The 18,799-nt window shown below is 40.1% G+C and overlaps 1 protein-coding gene across 3 annotated transcripts in view; it reads right to left on the bottom strand.

The window, feature by feature from the left end:
* The window catches only part of LOC139278505 (tyrosine-protein phosphatase non-receptor type 12-like), a 145,534-nt gene that overhangs the window by 40,290 nt on the left and 86,445 nt on the right, over positions 1 to 18,799 (bottom strand). For all 3 annotated transcript variants that reach the window (XM_070897346.1, XM_070897348.1, XM_070897347.1), the window contains exons 7-10: positions 11,905 to 11,964; positions 8,461 to 8,603; positions 3,633 to 3,699; positions 1,171 to 1,248 (exon numbers count right to left, since the gene is read on the bottom strand). In XM_070897346.1, the coding sequence (XP_070753447.1) occupies positions 1,171 to 1,248; positions 3,633 to 3,699; positions 8,461 to 8,603; positions 11,905 to 11,964 (348 nt within the window). The remainder of the gene's footprint in view (positions 1 to 1,170; positions 1,249 to 3,632; positions 3,700 to 8,460; positions 8,604 to 11,904; positions 11,965 to 18,799) is intronic.

The raw sequence follows: 18,799 nt of genomic DNA, 5'->3' as shown, positions 1-18,799 counted from the left end.
AGGGCAGCCAATTTGTGCACAGCATGATCCAACAAAGAGATAACAAGATCATCTGTTTTAATGATGTTGGTTGAGGGATAATTCTTGGCCAGGACACAAGAAAGAACATTCTTCTTCAAAATAGTATCATATGATCTTATGTCCACCTGTGGGGGCAGACAGGGCTTCATCCAAAATACAGCACCTCCGGAAGTGCAGAACTCCCTTGTCAGTCAAGTTCTTGTGCTCAAGTCTCTGGAGTGGGACATGAACCCTCAAGCAAGAGCACTACCACTGAGCCATGGCGTAATATTCTCCAGATACAAGCATCTCCTTTCCCCGAATGCAGAAACTGCCACATTTTCCTCTGCTACGAATAAGCACAATAGTCAGACTACTTCTCCATAATGAAGGGTCTTTCCACATTTGCTGAATTCAACACAGTTTATCTACATTGCAACAGTGACTACGCTTCAAAAAGTACTTCATTGCCTGTAAAGCGCTTTGGGACGTCCGGTGATCGTGAAAGACGTTATATAATATTGCAAGTCTTTCTTTTTAAAGAGGGTATTAACTTTCATTCAAAATCAGAAGTAGTCTGCTAGCTACTCGAAGTGCCGAAAGCAGATTTCTGCATTTTAGAGTCTCCATAAAGGACAAATGGTCCAAATTACGAATGCAAGAATGTCTCAGACATTCTTCAGGAGTTCCATTTACAACTATTTTTTATTTTAAAAGGGAGGTAAAGTTGTGCAATTATGAAAGAGTAAAATAAATTCTATTCCTATCCATGAAACGATGTACCACTGGACAAAGATTTGATTGCTCAAACAGTTCAACATTTTCTGTTGTTTTGACCACTTTCATGTTTACTTGCACAAATGTCACAATCGGTTACTACATTTATTCAAAATTATTGTAGTGGAGCATTCTATTCACTGTTATAATGTAAATTGTCAAGTTGTTTCATGCCAAGCAAGAATTTGAGATTAAGATAACTGATAACTTACTCAATTGCAATAATGAGATTGTTTGGAGAATTTGGCACAAAGAAAAGCTCATACTTTCAATGACATTCATTGGACAACTTGTATTTAGCGAGCATCTTTAAATGCAGAAAAAACAATCCAAGGTGCTTCAGAGACACAAGGGAAAAATATGAATAAAAATAAGCACCACATGCAGACATACCTTTGTTTGGACTGCAGAATGCCTTTGTGTTCTCATTTCTTGTATCAAATTAAACACACTGAATTCTTCAGGAATTTTCTAGAAGACATAGAAAATGCATTTTGGCTAAATGAGAATTGTAATCCACAAACTTGTAAAATCAACTGTTCTAATTTCACATGCGAGGCTTCATTTTGGACTGATAATTGATGCAATAAGGACATGGAAGAGATCAAGAGAATGTGAACTCGCAATATTGCACTTTAACAACAACTTGCATTTCTATAGCAAATTTAACATAGTAAAATGTCCCAAGGCACTTTACAGGAGCATAAATCAAATAAAATTTGAAATCAAGCCACATAAGGAGATCGTAGGACAGGTTACTAAAAACTTGGTCAAAGAGGGAAGTTTTAATGAATGTCTTAAAAAGGGGGAGAGAAGGGAGAGGGGTTTAGGTAGTGAATTCCAGAGCTTAGGGCCTAGACAGCTGAAGACATAGCCACCAATGGTGGAGTGATTAAAAATCAGGGATGCACAAGAGGGCTGAATTGGAGAAGCATAGAGATCTCGGAGTGTTGTAGGACTGGAGAAAGAGAGAGATAGGAGAGACCATGGAGGGATTTGAAAACAAGGATGAGAATTTTAAAAATGAGGTCTTGCCAGATCAGGAGCCAATATAGGTGATGGGTGAACGGGACTTGGTGCAAGTTAGGATATGGGCAGCAGAGTTTTGGATGAGCTCAAGTTTATGGAGGGTAGAAAATGGGAGGCTGGGCATGAGAGCACTGGAATAGTCAAGTCTAGAGGCAACAACGACATGGATAAGGGTTTTAGTAGCAAATGAGCTGAAGCAGGGGTGGTGAACGTTGATATGATGGAGGTGGAAGTAGGCAGTTTTAATGATAGAGCTGATGTGGTCATATCTTAGTATTTATATACAATTTCCTCTCTAGAAATTAGAAAATTGTTACTTTAAAAAAAAGTTGCACACAATTTGGTACCCTTTTAATATGTATTCCTTTAAAAGACAATTCAAACAGCTGCTTCATCTAAAGACCTGTACAACAAACAGTAACATATATGCTACACACATTTTGTCATTTGCAAGTATCAATTGAAATTCTATGTTTAATTACAATTTTAATTTTCCAAGCAGCAGAAAATAATTGAAGGCTGCAATGTTAGAGTTTAGTGGAAGTGCGAGATAAAATTACAAGTTTAAATGTTGTTTGCCAGAGACCATTGAGGATATGTCACATTTTAATGCAAGTAGCTATCCAATTCTTGGTAATGCTCGATAATGGTGTGATTAGCTAAAAACTGTTAAATGGTAAAAGATCTTGGAAGATGCATCTGTTCATCCTTGTATAGTATTTTTCAGTGTCAGCTTTCTTATCCAAAATCTAACCAGTGGACAAGACAAAGTTCTCATAGCCTAATGCACACTTTCACAATGTTGGTTCAGCAACCTGGATTTGAAAGTGCCAGTTTAAATGACAGTAGAAATGCACTCTTAACAAGATTAATCTTCAATTATATAGTATAAAATATGTAACTTTAGAATTGTGTACAATTTGTATTATTCCATCTAGGCATCTCATTTAATTACTTTAAACTGAAAACAACTACAAACATCGACCAAACATAACCCACAAAATTGTTTCAAGAAATCATAAATGAGTCTACAAGACTGTTTTTCATCAAAACAAAAGCAAAGTCAATTAACTATAATTAATTAATGAATCCAGTTTTCATCTTGACAAATATGAAAAGTAGATAGAAGCTAGTCTCATCATCCAAGCCTTCTCAGGACAGCTGCAACCAGGCTTGATCTTTTACTGAGGATGAACACATATCTGTATATTTACAGCTGAATCAGGAATCTGTTCACTTTTTAGAATGCTTCAGCAAATTTATTTACCTCCCGGTACTGCAGTTGGTTCCATCAATTATTACTGAAGGACTGCAACTTGACATCTAGTTCCTGATAAAATACACCTCTACTTATCCAACTTAGCAACTCCCTTAAAGAGTTATTTTTTGTCCCAACTGAGGACATTAAACTCTTTTGATATATATCATTCAGAGAAAGCTCAAACCATCCTAGTTTTTTTTTTAAACTGTTTATTTATATAAACAATCATAATGCAGTAATTTACACATTTAGTTTAGTCATGCAGATTTGGCTATTAAATATTAATGACAAAAATGATTAAATGCCATTGGATACACAGACAAAATATCTTAAGTCAAATATCAGAAAGTGTTTGATGCAATGGTTAGTCAGTAAGTGTATCAATATATTGCGGAAGACACTGAATCACAACTAACCAGTAAATTGGGTTTAAGGACTTAACATATCCTAATATAGCTCAAATATTGCCCATTTCCCTGCTCAGCAGAGTAATTGGTTTCCAAAATCCTATGTTTAGACTATGCAGGTTTTTCTTTGAGGAAAAAAAAGTTAATAGATGACTCACCCCAGCTTTTAGTAAATTCCAGGTATAATCAATTGCACATATGGCTCCAGTTCTTCCACATCCAGCACTGTGGGAAAATATAGAATTTCAGGAAATGACTCATTTTCACTCGCCTTGCTCAAATCACAGTCACCACTACCATCACCACCATCTCCATTACTAAAACAATAGGAACTCATTTTAACTTCATGTAATGAAGTCTCAGTTTTACTTCTTTGCAAAAAAAAGTGTCTTTACAATATTTATTGGGTGGCACAGCAGGTTAAGCTCACAAACCTAGCATCTCATTGATCCTGGGTTCAGATCCGGCGCAAACTGGTGGCATAAGTCTGTTTGCGTACATGAAGCGAGTTAATAACAGTCTGTTTCCGGATGGTCTAAATGCACTCTGCAAACATTCTATAATTTAGCATGAGAAAGCAATCTCCCTCAAAGAAGCCATAATAATAGTTAGTGTGGAAAACAAAGGCATACAAAGAACATTATCTGTGACTGGAATCTATGCATTTTCCCTCCTCGACCCTTCTGCAGTCTTTGTCATGATCAACCACAACAACTTGCTCTTCTAATGCTTTCCTTTAATTTCCCAGTTCCATAGGACAGCCTCATTTGGTTCCACTCTTACCATCTATTTCCACTCGCCACCCCACCCACCAACATTAACAGTTTAGAATCAACTTATGGTGTAAATTAATCAACTCCATTAGTGGCTTATGGGCCCCAAGTTTCGTGCCACGGCGCAAAAGGCACACCTCCGAGCTGGGCGCCTGTTTTTCGCGCTGAAAACTGCGCCTAAAAAAAAAGGCGCGCTCATCGCAGCAGGGGGCGGAGCCTAACACTCGTGCCGATTTTCTAAGTAGCAGGGGACGGGTACAATTTAAATTAGCCTTCGTGGTGCCGGCAACCCTGCGCGTGCACGTTGGAGCGTGCGCGCAGTCTCACACAAACATTGGCACTCGGCCATTTTTAAAAATACTGCAGAAAAAGTGAAGATTTGTTTCTTGGACCCCTGCAAAGGCTTGTAATTAAATTTTTTGATATTTGTGTGTGAGGGAGTGCTTTTAGCAGCACTGCTGAATAAATTACCTGCTGAAATCAGTGAGTTCAGCTTTTCACTGCTAAACTTGCAGAACCGGTGCTGCATTGGTGCATGCCAAGTAAGGACTGTGTGTTTGGAGAAATAAGAGTGCCAATTCAACTTTGCAATAATACGTGGTGTTGACAATGCAGCACCCATTCTGCAAATTTAAATATAAAACTGTCGATGTGGCTGCCTCCTCAGTCCCCCTCACAGCTCGAAGGCTGCTGCTGTATCTTCGGCTGCCGGCCAGCCACTGACGCCGTTGATATCCTATGGCCGAATGGCCTCACGTCCGTCCGCTGCTGCTCCTTCGCGGCCAGCCACAAAGAGAATGAAGGCCTGCCTCAAGCACTGCAGCTCAGCTCGAAGCTTGCTGCCGCTGCCGTCGAGACACTGACGCCACACCACTGCCTCCAACATGAAAGGCCTGCCTGAAGCACTTTCACACAGGTAGGAACATGGTTTATTTAATCTTTTCTTTGCTTATAAATTTTTATTCAGATTGGATTTATTTGTATAACATTTGTATAAGTATAACTAAGGATTGATTGTAGAATTTAATGACTTCCCCTCCCCCCCCCACCTCGTTCCCCATGCCTAATTTGTAACCTACGCCTAATTTTCTAAAGTGTCGACAAGGTTTTTTCGAGCGTACAAAAATCTTCATTTACTCCATTCTAAGTTAGTTTGGAGTAAGTTTTCACTCACGAAACTTTAAAATCAGGCGTAAGTGGCCGGACACGCCTCCTTTTGAAAAAAAAATTCTGTTCCAAAGTGAAACTGTTCTACCTGACTAGAACTGGAGCAAACTAAATGTGGAGAATTCCGATTTCTAAGATACTCCGTTCTACACCAGTTGCTCCTAAAAATCAGGAGCAAATCATGTGGAAACTTGGGGCCATGATATTTACATAATTCATGATTCTACTCGCTAACCAACTGACAATCTTGGTCACTCATAAGCTTTGTTATCTATCATGAAATAATGTGAACAAAAGTGGTAGTTTTTCTATCCTTTGACAGCTACTTACACGCTATGCCTCATTCAAATCAGGAATTGACCAAAATCATGGGCACTTTTTTGCCCATCTTGACTCCCAATTGTATATCTCAATATCCTGCAATGAATTCTTTAACTACAGCAGATAACCTGCTTTGAAACTTCTTGATATTGGTAAACCACACTATTGAGCGGAGACACATCAAAATAAACAAGTGAACATAAGTGCAATGCAGTGAAGACACCCACAAGGCATCATGCCTGTAAACACAGGCACCAATTATAAACATTTCAAGTTAAAACCAAGCTAGCACTGTATCATGCACATTTTAATGATTGAGGAGTTGACAAAAGCATCAGTTCACTATTTTAAAATAAATCTACACTTGAAGCAGTGGGCTATCAGCATTGCTCCAGAGTTCTTGTACGGGTACGCTTATGGAGCTCCGCCTTTAAACTTCATAGTGACACAAGGAAGCATGCCTTCCCACTTGAATCACAAACATAACCCAATAAATTCCTAGAGTTTAATTGCTACAGTTTGTGTGCTTCCTTCAAGAGATCCTCGTGTTCAGTTAACAATGTTTAAGTACAATAAATATAAATCACAGAAAATGGGGGGGGGGGGGGCGGGGGGAGGGAGAACCAATAATACACAATAAGGAATAATTCAACGGAGCACTTGGAAAAATTACCAATTTCCCATATGGCCAGTCCGGCCCTGCACCGCCCCATCCTCCCCCAAGAACTCCTGGAATGATTGTTCTTCCTCATTTCCTGCCCCTTCTTGTGGGTATCACTAATTGACTGGTTGCAGCAGATACGATACAAGTATACGTTATATACCTTGAAAAATACCTTAGTTCATTTTTTTAAAATATTTTGTCGCCCAATTTTTTCCCCATCTCTCCTGAAGGTGCTGAATCTTGCCGAGGTATGATTTCACAATTACCAGTAGCCCACAGCTACTTTGTCTGAGTGATCATTCTTCATGTGGGAATCTAGATATTGAATGTCAGCAAGCTATTTGATCATCGGCAGCAGCATAATAAAGGGTGATCATAATTTCCTTTGATGGTCACACATATGCGCTTTCCAGCATGAATCACTGGCTGATTGAGCTGGGAAAGACAACAGATTGCTGAGGCCAATTTTAGTATCCAAATGTTAACCCCATTAACATTAGGTAGTGACACACTTCAGGAGTTGAAGCTTGGTCTGTATGTCCGAGATCTAACTAGCTGTTAATTATTTAGCTCAATAAGATTTCAGTGCCACTTAATTTCTTTAAATTGATGCTCTAAAATGTTCATATACAGCATGTAATTGTATTTGATGCTCTAAGAAAATGTTTTGATATCACCACTATGAAATTGTTTGTTCAGGTACAACCGCCAAAATCCGGAAACCTCGGGACCAAAGCCATTCCAGTTTTCGTGTTTTTCCGGATTTTGGATCAGAAATCAGATGTCCCGAATCCGGAAACCCTTGGGCCGAGTTTTGGGTTTTTCTAGATTTTGGAGACGAAATCAGATGCCCCAAATCCAGAAACCCCAGGGCCGAGTTTTGGATATTTCCGGATTTTGGAGACAGGGACAGAGGTTGTGGGTGATTCAAAACCCGATATAGTCAGGGACAGCGGCTGCAACGGTGATTAACAAAAAAGTGTTTTATTATGCTTAACCTTGTTTTGGATTACTATTGATTCGGAGAAGTCTTGCGCCGGTGGTTTTTAAGTACTGCTGGGGAGCGGACCGCTGGCGTGCAAGACTCGAAATAGCACTTTCACCAAAAATTTTGTTCACAGCGCTTCAGTAGTTAGGAAGGAGAAAAAAAACACCCGGGAAAAATCTGCGTTGCAGCCGTTGGAACAGCAGTAGGTATGAAGACCTGCAAAAAAGGTAAGTTAAAGTTTTCATTTTTTAATTCTTTTGCAGCAATTCACTAGTTTAGTGTCTTGTAAATGTTTCGTGATTTTTTGCAATTTTTGGGGGCGTTTTCCCCCCTCCCTAGGGAGCTTTCAAGAGCGACATGATGAAATAATTCCCTCCCCTTCCACCCTCCTCTTTAAAAGATCAGCCCTGGTTATCGCTCCCTCACAGCTGCCCGCCTCATTCAGCATAGAGTACCATTGACACCCTTCAAAAGAATTTGTACTTTCATTTTATGCCCTTTATATCAATTGTGAAAAAAATGTCTGGTTTTCGGAACAGATTTCTGGATTCCGGACATCAATTCGTGCGATTTGCACGGTGTCCAGTTTATGGAACTCTGGATTTTGGACGCTCGACCTGTTTTCCCATTAACCATGAATTTGGACATCTTCAGAGGCACTTGTTCTTTTGTTGTTGAAAAGATGCCATGAAACCTATTCTGGCTCGACAAAGACATGCCAAAAATCTACAGTTAAAATAATTTGACAATTAGAACAGAAAAAGTGCTGCACACTGCAGTCTAGAAGTAAATTAAACTTGAACCATATACAGATTGCAACTGAACATTACCAAACACAAATCTGTACTGCTCTATCTACTTGTATTTGTAGCACATGGATTTTATGACTGGTTATCTGTAAAAGACAACAAACAGAAACATCAACTTCTCCATATCCTGGTGTTTGCTGACACGCATTTAAACATTAGAATTGGTTCCAATGACAATTAGTGAAAAATAGATTAGGAGCATGGTCAACCTTTTATCTCAATTCAATTTGAGGGGGAAAAAAAAACAAGTATTTTCCTCCATACCTGCAGTGGATGCAAATAGGAACATCCTCATGCTCTTGATATTCTCGCATCAAACTGATCATATCCAAAATGGAATCAAACGAAGATGGAACATCATGATCAGGCCAGTTTATGTAATGAAACTGATAGATTCTACGAGATTCCTATACATGAAAGAGGTGCACACATGTTTAATTCTCTCCAACTCATCAAAAGCTAAGTCACTATTACAACTGGCACACTGAAGATTAACCAATGAAAGACAAACCTCAACCAATCACACATTTTACCAAATTAACATTGTTCTATTTATACCAACACTGAAGGTAAAGGCCCAGATTTTGCTGGAGCGGGATATCTCAGTGTGCCTCGGGACTTTTTCCCTCACCCTTCATCTTGGGTAAGAGGTTGGAAGTGTATAGTGCGAGCTGAATAACGGCACGATGAGGTCAACAGTGGGACCTTGGTGAATGATGCATCGAAAAAAGTCCATCTCCTTAACCAATGAGATTTGATTGAGAAATGAACAGAGGAACGATGGAGAAGGAAATTGAGTGAAATAAAGTCAAATCAGGTCTAGAAAAAGAAAGCGAGGAAAGATTGGATTGAGAGGGGGGAAAAAAAGTAAGTAAGAAAAATGATTAATGTGCAAATACAGCAATGTCATGAAATTCCTGGGGAGGTTGAAGGTGAACTGCCGTTTGGCGAGGAAAACAGCAGAGTGGCACAAATTGTCCAGCAACTTGTGGCGATTCACAATCAGAGGGTATCTCTTTCTCGACAAGTTGCTAGATGATTTACATATTATCAGCCATTAAACTGTTATTTTGGCAGCAAAATATGGGCCAAACAATTATAAAAGGGTAATACATCTGAGCAAAGCAGGGTCAAACCAATCAGTATCAAACTGCCATCTTCTATTGATCAATCTAAATATAGCTAAATGAAGGAAAAGGCAGGAACCAAATGGAAAATAGAGGAAACATTAAAACAAGCATGGATGATAAACTTCACATCCAAAATATATTGAAAGGATTTTTTATACAGTGATATTATTTGCTTTCCCATCATTCCATCTAAAATGTATGCTGAAAGGTCGTTAAAGTCTAACAAAGTTACTTTTTGTAAACTTAAAGCATTTAAAATAAATAATGAACAGTAATGTTGTGGGAAGGGTGGTACAGTGAATTAAAACCTATGCTTTTATCTCTGGGAATTAGGTTTAAAAGCAGCCAGACATATTGGACCGTTCAGACAAAAGGTCGTCGACCCGAAACGTTCACTGTTTTTCTCTCCACAGATGCTGCCTGACCCGCTGAGATTTCCAGCATTTTCTGTTTTTATTTCAGATTCCAGCATCCGCAATATTTTGCTGGATGACAATCTTCTCATTCCTATAAGGATCTTCTGTGGAATGTGAATCAGCGATTTCAAGCCAGTTCACAGTGAGCACAGATCCAACACATAAAACTGCCCATAATCTAACATAAATTGGCAATCTTGCTCAAACTGGCCGGATGGATAATTGGATATAATTGGCGCAGAATGCCTCCTGCACCAACGGTGTCTGATTACAAGAAGCACTAGAAAGCCGAACACAAACATCTTTATTCTATTTGGTCTGTACATTTCCAATACTATTCCTGTCTCCAGTACAAACATTCTTCACCTGGAGCAGAAAATCACCAAAGTAAGTGGAATGTGGATTACAGTTATAAATTCAAGAAATGTGCCGAACTATGCAACAACATTCTTTGAACTAAATTGTCATGTGGTTTACAGTAAAATGCTACTTCAATCCTCCAATGAATCATCTTTTTGAATGTTTCTGGGTGCTTCAGGTGGTAGTTCAAACAAAGGGCGCAACTTTGCCCAACCCCTTTTTTCGGTGCACTTACCTTAAGCTGGAAAGGGCACCGGAAAAAAGGGACCCCATCCTGGCTGCTCTTCAGAGTCTCCGGAGTCCGGGCGTGGCGTGCATTCTGAAGTGGAGGGGGGGGGGTGGGGGGTGGCGGGCGGAGCAACAGGCCAGCGTCGAACAGTGCCGGCACCTGCACGCATTCTCCTGCCCCCCCCAGCATGTCCTGCGGGCTGTGAGCAGGACCCGATGCTCGCAGCCCCTATCCCCGGCCGAAGGGACACCCCGATCTCACCGCACTCTATCCCCGGCCAAGTGGCCTCCCGTACCTGCCAGCCGGCCCGCTGAGTTCCCGGGCGAGGTAGGACTTCGGTTTTATTTTTTATTTATTGGTGTGCTTGAGGTTTTGATTGGGGGGGGGGGGGGGGGAGGAGGGAGAAAGAGAGAAGGAGAAAGTGTGTTTTCGGAGAGTATGGGGGAGGGAGGAGAGTTTTTAGCGGCAGGGAAAGAATGAGTTTGTTTTCAGATGGGGGGGGGGGGGTGGAGAGTGTGTGTGGGGGAGGGGGGGGAAGGAGGAGGGAGCAGGGAGAGAAAGTGTGTTGTGTATACCAGCATATATTCTCTCTCTCTCTTGCATTTCTCTGGTAGGATTTACTTTATTTTTACTAGTATTTTAATTGTTTGAACTTTTCCTTGCAATGTTTGGTCCTTCCCTCCCCTAATGTCTGCTGAATGTGCGCTGGTTTTTCTTCAGGTTTTTTGAGCTGGCTACATACGCTGACCTAAGTCGATTTGGAGTAAGTTTTTGTTGGCTAAAGTGGCATAAATGGCCAAAACTGGCAATAAGTGTCTGGGAATGCCCCCTTTTGGAAAAAAATATATATCCTATTTTTTTTTTTTTTTAAGTTAAAAGCAATTTGTTTACAATAACACTTTACACAGAGTGTAATATCTTTCAGTTGATCAAAATGTTTCAGAATGCAAGGAACGTTTTTTTTTTTAAATATATTTTGCTTGAAATGAAACGCGTTTTGTTGTCATCGTCCTTCCGTAAGCTGACCACAGCACTGAATGCTACTGTATGTCAGCGAAGTATTCTTACAAAGTGGTTCGAAAATTAATACTTTGCTTAAAAACTTTTTTTTTTTCATTTTTTTTTCTGAGCTGATACAAGATTTACCTATGTATATCAAATATTTTTTGGGGGGTTTTTTTGTTGCTGAAAGAAATAAGGTTGAATTTAGGAATCTATGATCAACTACAAAGTACATAAAGTAATGTAAAATATACACAGGATGAGACCCTTCCGCCAAAATAAAACAAAACAAAATTATTCCAGGAAGTTACTCGAGCAAATTTTGGGGGGAAAATGGCATTTTTTTTAAACTTACGCCAGAAAAAACTTACTCCAAAAAAAAAAAATTGATGCAAGTCATGGCCAAAGTTGGGCCCAATAATCCCAAACTAGGAAATGGCTATGAATGAATGAAATGCAAATGTATCACTTTTTAACCATCGATCAAATGTAAACATGCTAAAAATTAAATGGCATCAGGAAAGTTTAACTTTGGAACGAGATCTATTGTTTACACTGGACCAGTACTCACATTCTGGAATTCCACTAATAGAGTCCTTATAAAATAGTCATTCCTTGCTTGTTCCGCCTCCTGGAAGGGAGAGAGAAAAAAAAAAGAGAACACCATCTGTAAGCAGAATGATTCTGGAATGTTTTATAGGATCTAGCTGTGCAACTGCAAAAAGGAGCTGGAAGAAATAGCATGAAATGAAAGGCATAAATGATAATGTACCAAGACACAATGTTGCTTTCTGTACAAATATACCTGTTTGAATTGAGAATGAGAGATGTTTTATACAACTTTGTCAGTCCAAAAAGCTCAAAATAAACATGTCTTAAATTAGAAATTTAAGATATTCATTTTCCTATAATACAGTAATTTCAACCATAAAAAGATTGACAGATCTTCTGCATCCCCGCAGGAAGGACATCCGCGAGGACAAGATTGGGCTACTTGCCCATCTCTTGCCCTGCGAATGTCCTTCAAATTCTTGCGCCTGGTAAAAGCAGGAGCATAGCCTACTTTTTAACCAGCGTAAGAGTTTTAAAACATATAAAAATAAAATTGAAATATAGTGTTAAAAACCCTGTCCACTAAGGCAAGTTTATTTTAAACCCTATTAAAACACTTTAAAATAAAATATTTATTTTTTATATTTTTAAATAAAAATTAAATCCAAAAGTTTTTTTCTAAAACATTTAAATAACTAATTTCAATTAGTTTAAAAAAAAATGTATTTTGTGTTTTAGGGTTTTTTTCTCTGATAGTAATGGGAACTCGTAAAATCGGAGTACCCATTACTAGTAATGAGAATACTGTATTGGTTGTCCAGTCCCACATGACTCCAGCTTCTCCATTCGTATATCCAAGACATGGACGTGCTGCAAAGCGCGGGAAAGAATTCCGACCAGAATCCAATGCACCTCCAGGACCACCAGGTACTTTCGTAAACAAATTTTGGCTCCAGGCATTCGTCCGAAAGAAGCCTCCGACCGGAATTTTAGCCCCAATGTTTGAGGAATAGAAAATGTCAGCACTCTTGGAAAACTTTGTAAATCAAGTGCAAATCCAGCTACAGCATTAATATGAGCATTACCCGGTTTTCACAGGACTACACAAAAGGTGAAGGCTCAATCATGTTTCTCCTACAAAATCCTTCGTAAAATAACTAAATACTGTTACAACCTGCATATACAGACATCAAAGAATCACATCACAATCCTGATGACCACTAAAGCTGTTATTTAATGGTTCGCTATTCAAAATCAGATATTTAAAAGGACATTCAGCGTGAGCTCAAAACCCTTCTGTAGCCTGCAATACGCAAATGACAGACACCAGTCAGTCTACTGTTTCCATGCCCTCACCTTCGATCTGTAAATCACCCTCCGATCCCAGTGTTTTCTCACCTCCCACCATTATCCCTGGTACAACATCCACCTAAGTAGCTTGAAATCCACAAGCCTTGAACCTTGAATGCACATGCCAATTGCTGGCCATGCTGCCCATCACCACATCCAGCTGAACCATCTCAAGCTGTAATGTCACTTACTTTCAATAGCCAAGTCAGTTTATGAACAGAATATCATCCTGTAGACTAACAACAAACTCCTCTTCAACTGTCTCCTGCAACCTTCCTCAAACATATCACCCCTTTCAATATTAAATGTAAAGGAAGAGTGAATTTCATGTCCAAATTAGGTTGGAGACCTCCCCCATCCCATCTCCTAACCACTAACTTCCCCTGGTTAGCCTATGCTAACAGACATCATCCTGCCACTAACCGTTGGTACTTTTCTCCACTCTTTTAAACCTCATTTTCAAGCTTTCACTATTTTCCCTCGTGGTCAGCACAAACTCTCATCTATAGTGAAGTCTTACTCCCTATAAACTGGATTATAACTTTATACACAATATCTAGATATGTATCATTGCCCAGGAATTGAACAGAAGCCCTTGCCTTACTTTCTAAATTAATGAGCTCTCTCTTGTTTTTCAGTGAAAGGATAACCATCAGACGGAGTGACTTTGGCAATAACTATGAATTAAGTTTGCCAGAAGTTAAACAATAGCAAATTCCTTGCAGCAAATTTTACTAAAGGTAAAACAAAAGATTCAACTTATGCATTTTAAGGTACATAAAAACACCAAAAAATGCAATACTTCACAAACCTACTTAGTAATGTTTCCACATTTGTGGGGGGGGGGGGGGGGGGGGAAGGAGGGAAAGAGTCCAAAACTAGGGGGTCATAAATACAAGATAGTTACCAATAAATCCAATAAGGAATTCAGGAAAAACATCTTTACCCAGAGAGTGGAACTTGCTACCACATGAAGTAGTTGAGGTGAATAGCATACATGCATTTAAGGGGAAAGCTAGACAAGTACATGAAGGAGAAAGGAATAGAACGATATGGTGACAGGGTGAGATGAAGTAGGGTGGGAGGAGGCTTGTGTGGAGCATAAACACCAGCACAGACTTGTTGGACCAAATGGCATGTTTCTGTGCTGTAAATTCTATGTACTGTAATACAAAATGTGGAGCTGTGGCCACAACATACAACATTTGTTTAATACATTATTTGATCTTGTGAATTGGGGGACACTTGCAAGGTCGCACTTAATCATAGAATGGTTACAACATGGATCGCCATTCGGCCTGTCGAGCCCATGCCGGATCTCCAAGAGCACTTCAGCTTGTCCCACTGCCCTGCAAATTCTTTTCCTTCAGGTACTTACCCAAACTCCCTTTTGAAAGCCGTGATTGAGTCTGCTTCCACCACCCTTTCAGGCCGTGCATTCCAGACCCTAATTACTCGCTGCGAAAAAAGTTCTCTCTTAGGTCATAAGAATATAAGAATTAGGAGTAGGCGTAGGGCATTCGGCCCGCCGTGCCATTCAATAAAATCATGGCTGATCTTCTACCTCAATTCCACTTTCCTGCACTATCCCCATATCCCTTGATTCCCTCAATATGTCACCCTCAATTTTGTCAATCACCTTAAATCTGCATCCTTTGGTTCTCTTCTGCCAATGGGAACAATTTCTCTCTACTCTGTCCAGAACCCTCATGATTTTGAACATCTCTATCAAATCTCCTCACTCTTATCTGCTTCGAGAACAACCCCAGCTTCTCCAGTCTATCCACTTAACTGAAGTCCCTCATCCCTGGAATCACTCTCGTAAATCTTTTCTGCATCCTCTTTAAGGCCTTCACATCCTTCCTAAAGTGCGGTGCCCAGAATTAGACACAATTTTCCAGTTGAGGCTGAACCAGTGTTTTATACATGTTCATCATAATTTTCAAGCTTTTGTACGCTATACCTCTCTTCATGAAGCCCAGGAACCCATAAACTTTAACAGCTTTCTCACCCTGTCATGCCAACTTCAACTATTTGTGCACATATCTCCCTAGGTCTCTCTGTTGATTGTACCCTTCAATTTATATTTCCTTTCCTCATTCTTTCTACCAAAATGTATCACTTCGCACTTTTCTGCGTTAAATTTCATTTGCCATGTGTCCGCCCATTTCACCAGCCTGTCTATGTCCTCTTGAAGTCTATCACTATCCTTCTCACTGTTCACTAAACTTCCAAGTTTTGAGTCATCTGCAAATTTTGAAATTGTGCCTTGTACACCCACATCCAAGTCACTAATATATATCAAGAAAAGCAGTGGTCCTAGAACTGACTCCCTAGGGAACAATGTATACTTTCCTCCAGTCCGAAAAACAACAGTTCACCACTACAGATTCCTGTCACTTAGCTAATTTCGTATCCATGCTGCCACTGTCCTTTTTAATCCATTTGCAATTCTCCAATCCCCTGGCACCACCCTAAGGAGGATTGGATGATTATGGCCAGTACCTCTGCGATTTCTTCTTTCAATTCCCTTAGCATCCTAGGATCCATCCCATCTGGTCCTGGTGACTTATCTACTTTAAGTACAGCCAGCCTTTCTAGTACCTCCCATCTACTTACTGCCCATCCCCGACTGTCCTGAGAGGATGAATAATGCACCTTCTTGAACTACTAGTGTTGCAGCAAATCTGTTTTTTATTTGCAACTTTGAGACTTGCTCTGCCAATTAAGAACATAAGGAATAGGAACAGGCGTAGGCCATACAGCCCCTTGAGCCTGCTCCGCCATTCAATAAGATCATGGCAGATCTGATCATGGACTCAGCTCCACTTCCCCGCCGGCTCCCCATAACCCCTTATCGTTTAAGAAACTGTCTATTTCTGTCTTAAGTTTATTCAATGTCCCAGCCTCCACAGCTCTGAGGCAGCGAATTCCACAGAGGGAATTAAAAATCAACCACGTAGTTTGGGATTGGGGTCATGTGTAAGGTAGACCAGATAGGGTTAAGCACAGTTCTATTCCTGAAAGAAATCAGTGAACCAGTTGTGTATTTGATAAAATGGCAACTTTCAGGAATGTTTTTCCCCTACTGGTGCCAGCCCACAAATCATGTGGAATTCCATTACACAACTTGGCACAATAAGCTTTGAACTTTCAGTTCTGGTTTGCCAGTCAAGCACTGTAACCACCATACTATCATACCAATATCTGTATGTAAGGTTTTGTCTAACTGCCAAGGAATACTCAGTATTCATCTGTATCTCACTGAACTCAGAAAAACTGGGGAAGGGTGTCCCATTTCCTAATCTGAGGAAGGACGTTCTTGCTATTGAGGGAGTGCAGTGAAAGTTCACCAGACTGATTCCCAGGATGGCAGGACTGACATAAGAAAGACTGGATCGACTGGGCCTGTATTCACTGGAGTTTAGATGAATGAGAGGGGATCTCATAGAAATATAAAATTCTGATGGGACTGGACAGGTTTAGATGCAGGAAGAATATTCCCGATGTTGGGGAAGTCCAGAACCAGGGGTCACAGTCTAAGGATGAAGGGTAAGACATTTAGGACCGAGATGAGGAGAAACTTCTTCACTCAGAGTTGTTAACCTGTGGAATTCTCTACCGCAGAAAGGTTTTGAGGCCAGTTCGTTAGATATGGCCCTTACGGCTAAAGGGATCAAGGGGTATGGAGAGAAAGCAGGAAAGGAGTACTGAGGTGAATGATCAGCCATGATCTTATTGAATGGTGGTGCAGGCTCGAAGGGCCGAATGGCCTACTCCTGCACCTATTTTCTATGTACCTATGTTAACCTTCAGAATAAGTAGCATGTGGTTATCATTTTGGCTGTTAAGTAGGCCTCCACAAACTCTCTTTACTGTGATGATCAGACAGAGACAAAAACAATTAAAACACCTTTTCACACAAACGCAAAAGCCAACCACTGTGGTTCACAGGTTCTGTGAGAACAGTCCATTTCCAGCCAACCGAGAATAACTGAATCAACCAATTTCAGCAGACTGATAGGCACATTCAAAAACTTTTTAAAATCTCACTCTTCTACTGTACCTTGTCCTGTCCTTGCCCTACTTTTTGATTTGTCCCTTCTTCCCACCTCTTTGCTGCCAATTATGTTCCTTCACTTTATAAAGTAGTCAAATGTTTGTGTGAGCATCATAATCGGAGCAGGCCAATGGCTTAGATTACAGGAATACCAACTCAGTCCCGAATTTGAATTCAGCTCAGTTCAACAAGAATGGTTGTAAGGGCCCTAGGGTGAGCTGAGCTTTGACAATCCAGTCCAATTCCTAATGAGCTCAAGTGCACACCAAAAAACTGACAATAATTCAACATCATTTATCATTCTCAATGGCCACAAGGATGCTGGTATGCTGGTGTAGGTTAAGAAAAGTGTCCTGATACAGCATATGCTGCTCTTCAAAAGTTGTGGGTGGGGGGGGGGGGCGGGGGGAGAAGCCAAGGCATACAACAGAGGAATGTTGCATCAAGAATCCTGAATCAATGCCAAACTTGACCGAAGAATCTCAGTGCCAAAAGTTACATTTTCAGATAACCTTCCCTGAAAGGTTTGGTGACTATAAAGTCAGAATTATCTCAAATAGTTACCAGAAGAAACAAAAGATGAAATTTGAAATGACTAATCCCATGGAAAATACCAGAGCAGAGACCACCAAGTTCCAAGCCCAAATGCCTATACATGGGACTCTAAAGTGGCTGTAGCTTGCATACAATCTGTGTTATTTATGAATAACAGAGTCTGTAATAAAGTGCAATTTGTTTGCCAGATAAGTCCAAAATTTGCAATTAGTTGAAGGAATTTGGGACCAGGTGTTGATCCAGGCAGTCTGGGCCTAATGGCAGACAATGGGGAAAGGAAATCCAGGCAAGTTGTGAGGCAGAGATGAATGCTCAATTGGACTCTATACACTCCTTCTCCCACGTGACTAAGATAATCAATGGGATTAGGTATTTGGCGTCGAGAGGCAGCAAGCAGAAGTGATGGAAATGTAGTGTATCTGAAGCAGTAGCATAGCCATTTCCCAAGCAGTAAGCAAGGACATAGCACAAAAGGTTCTGCTGATCCAGTCAATACAAGGCAGCTGACTTCTGAATGTTAACTCAAAATATTTTAGTACCAGTTAGCATCTGTATATTAGACTGCTGACATAAGCAACAATCCTGCCAAAAATCAATTAAGGAAATTGATTTTTTGTTACACAATCCTCATAACGAAAGTGTGATCAGTATGGGTACTTTCCACAGTCCAGGGCAACCTTATGTCAATAGTCTTCATGCTGTGAATTGGAAAGAGCATCTCATGTTTCAGCTTTGTGTTTTGGGCTTCTATTAACTAACAATGCAGACATATCAGCCCAGTGATATGAAGTTACAGCTGTTTTACAGGATTTGGAGTACATGAAAGGATGAATTGCAATTTCATTCATTAGTATATACTCCAAATATCAGATTACCTTCCAGAGACATGGATGTATATTAGTTCCCCCACCCCAGGTGCCGATCACCAACAAGACTTCCCATTCACCTA

Source organism: Pristiophorus japonicus, chromosome 13 (genome assembly GCF_044704955.1).
Source record: "Pristiophorus japonicus isolate sPriJap1 chromosome 13, sPriJap1.hap1, whole genome shotgun sequence".
In the NCBI taxonomy this organism is placed as follows: domain Eukaryota; kingdom Metazoa; phylum Chordata; class Chondrichthyes; family Pristiophoridae; genus Pristiophorus; species Pristiophorus japonicus.
Note: the sequence above shows the minus strand (reverse complement) of the source record. Positions and strands in the feature narration are given on the sequence as shown.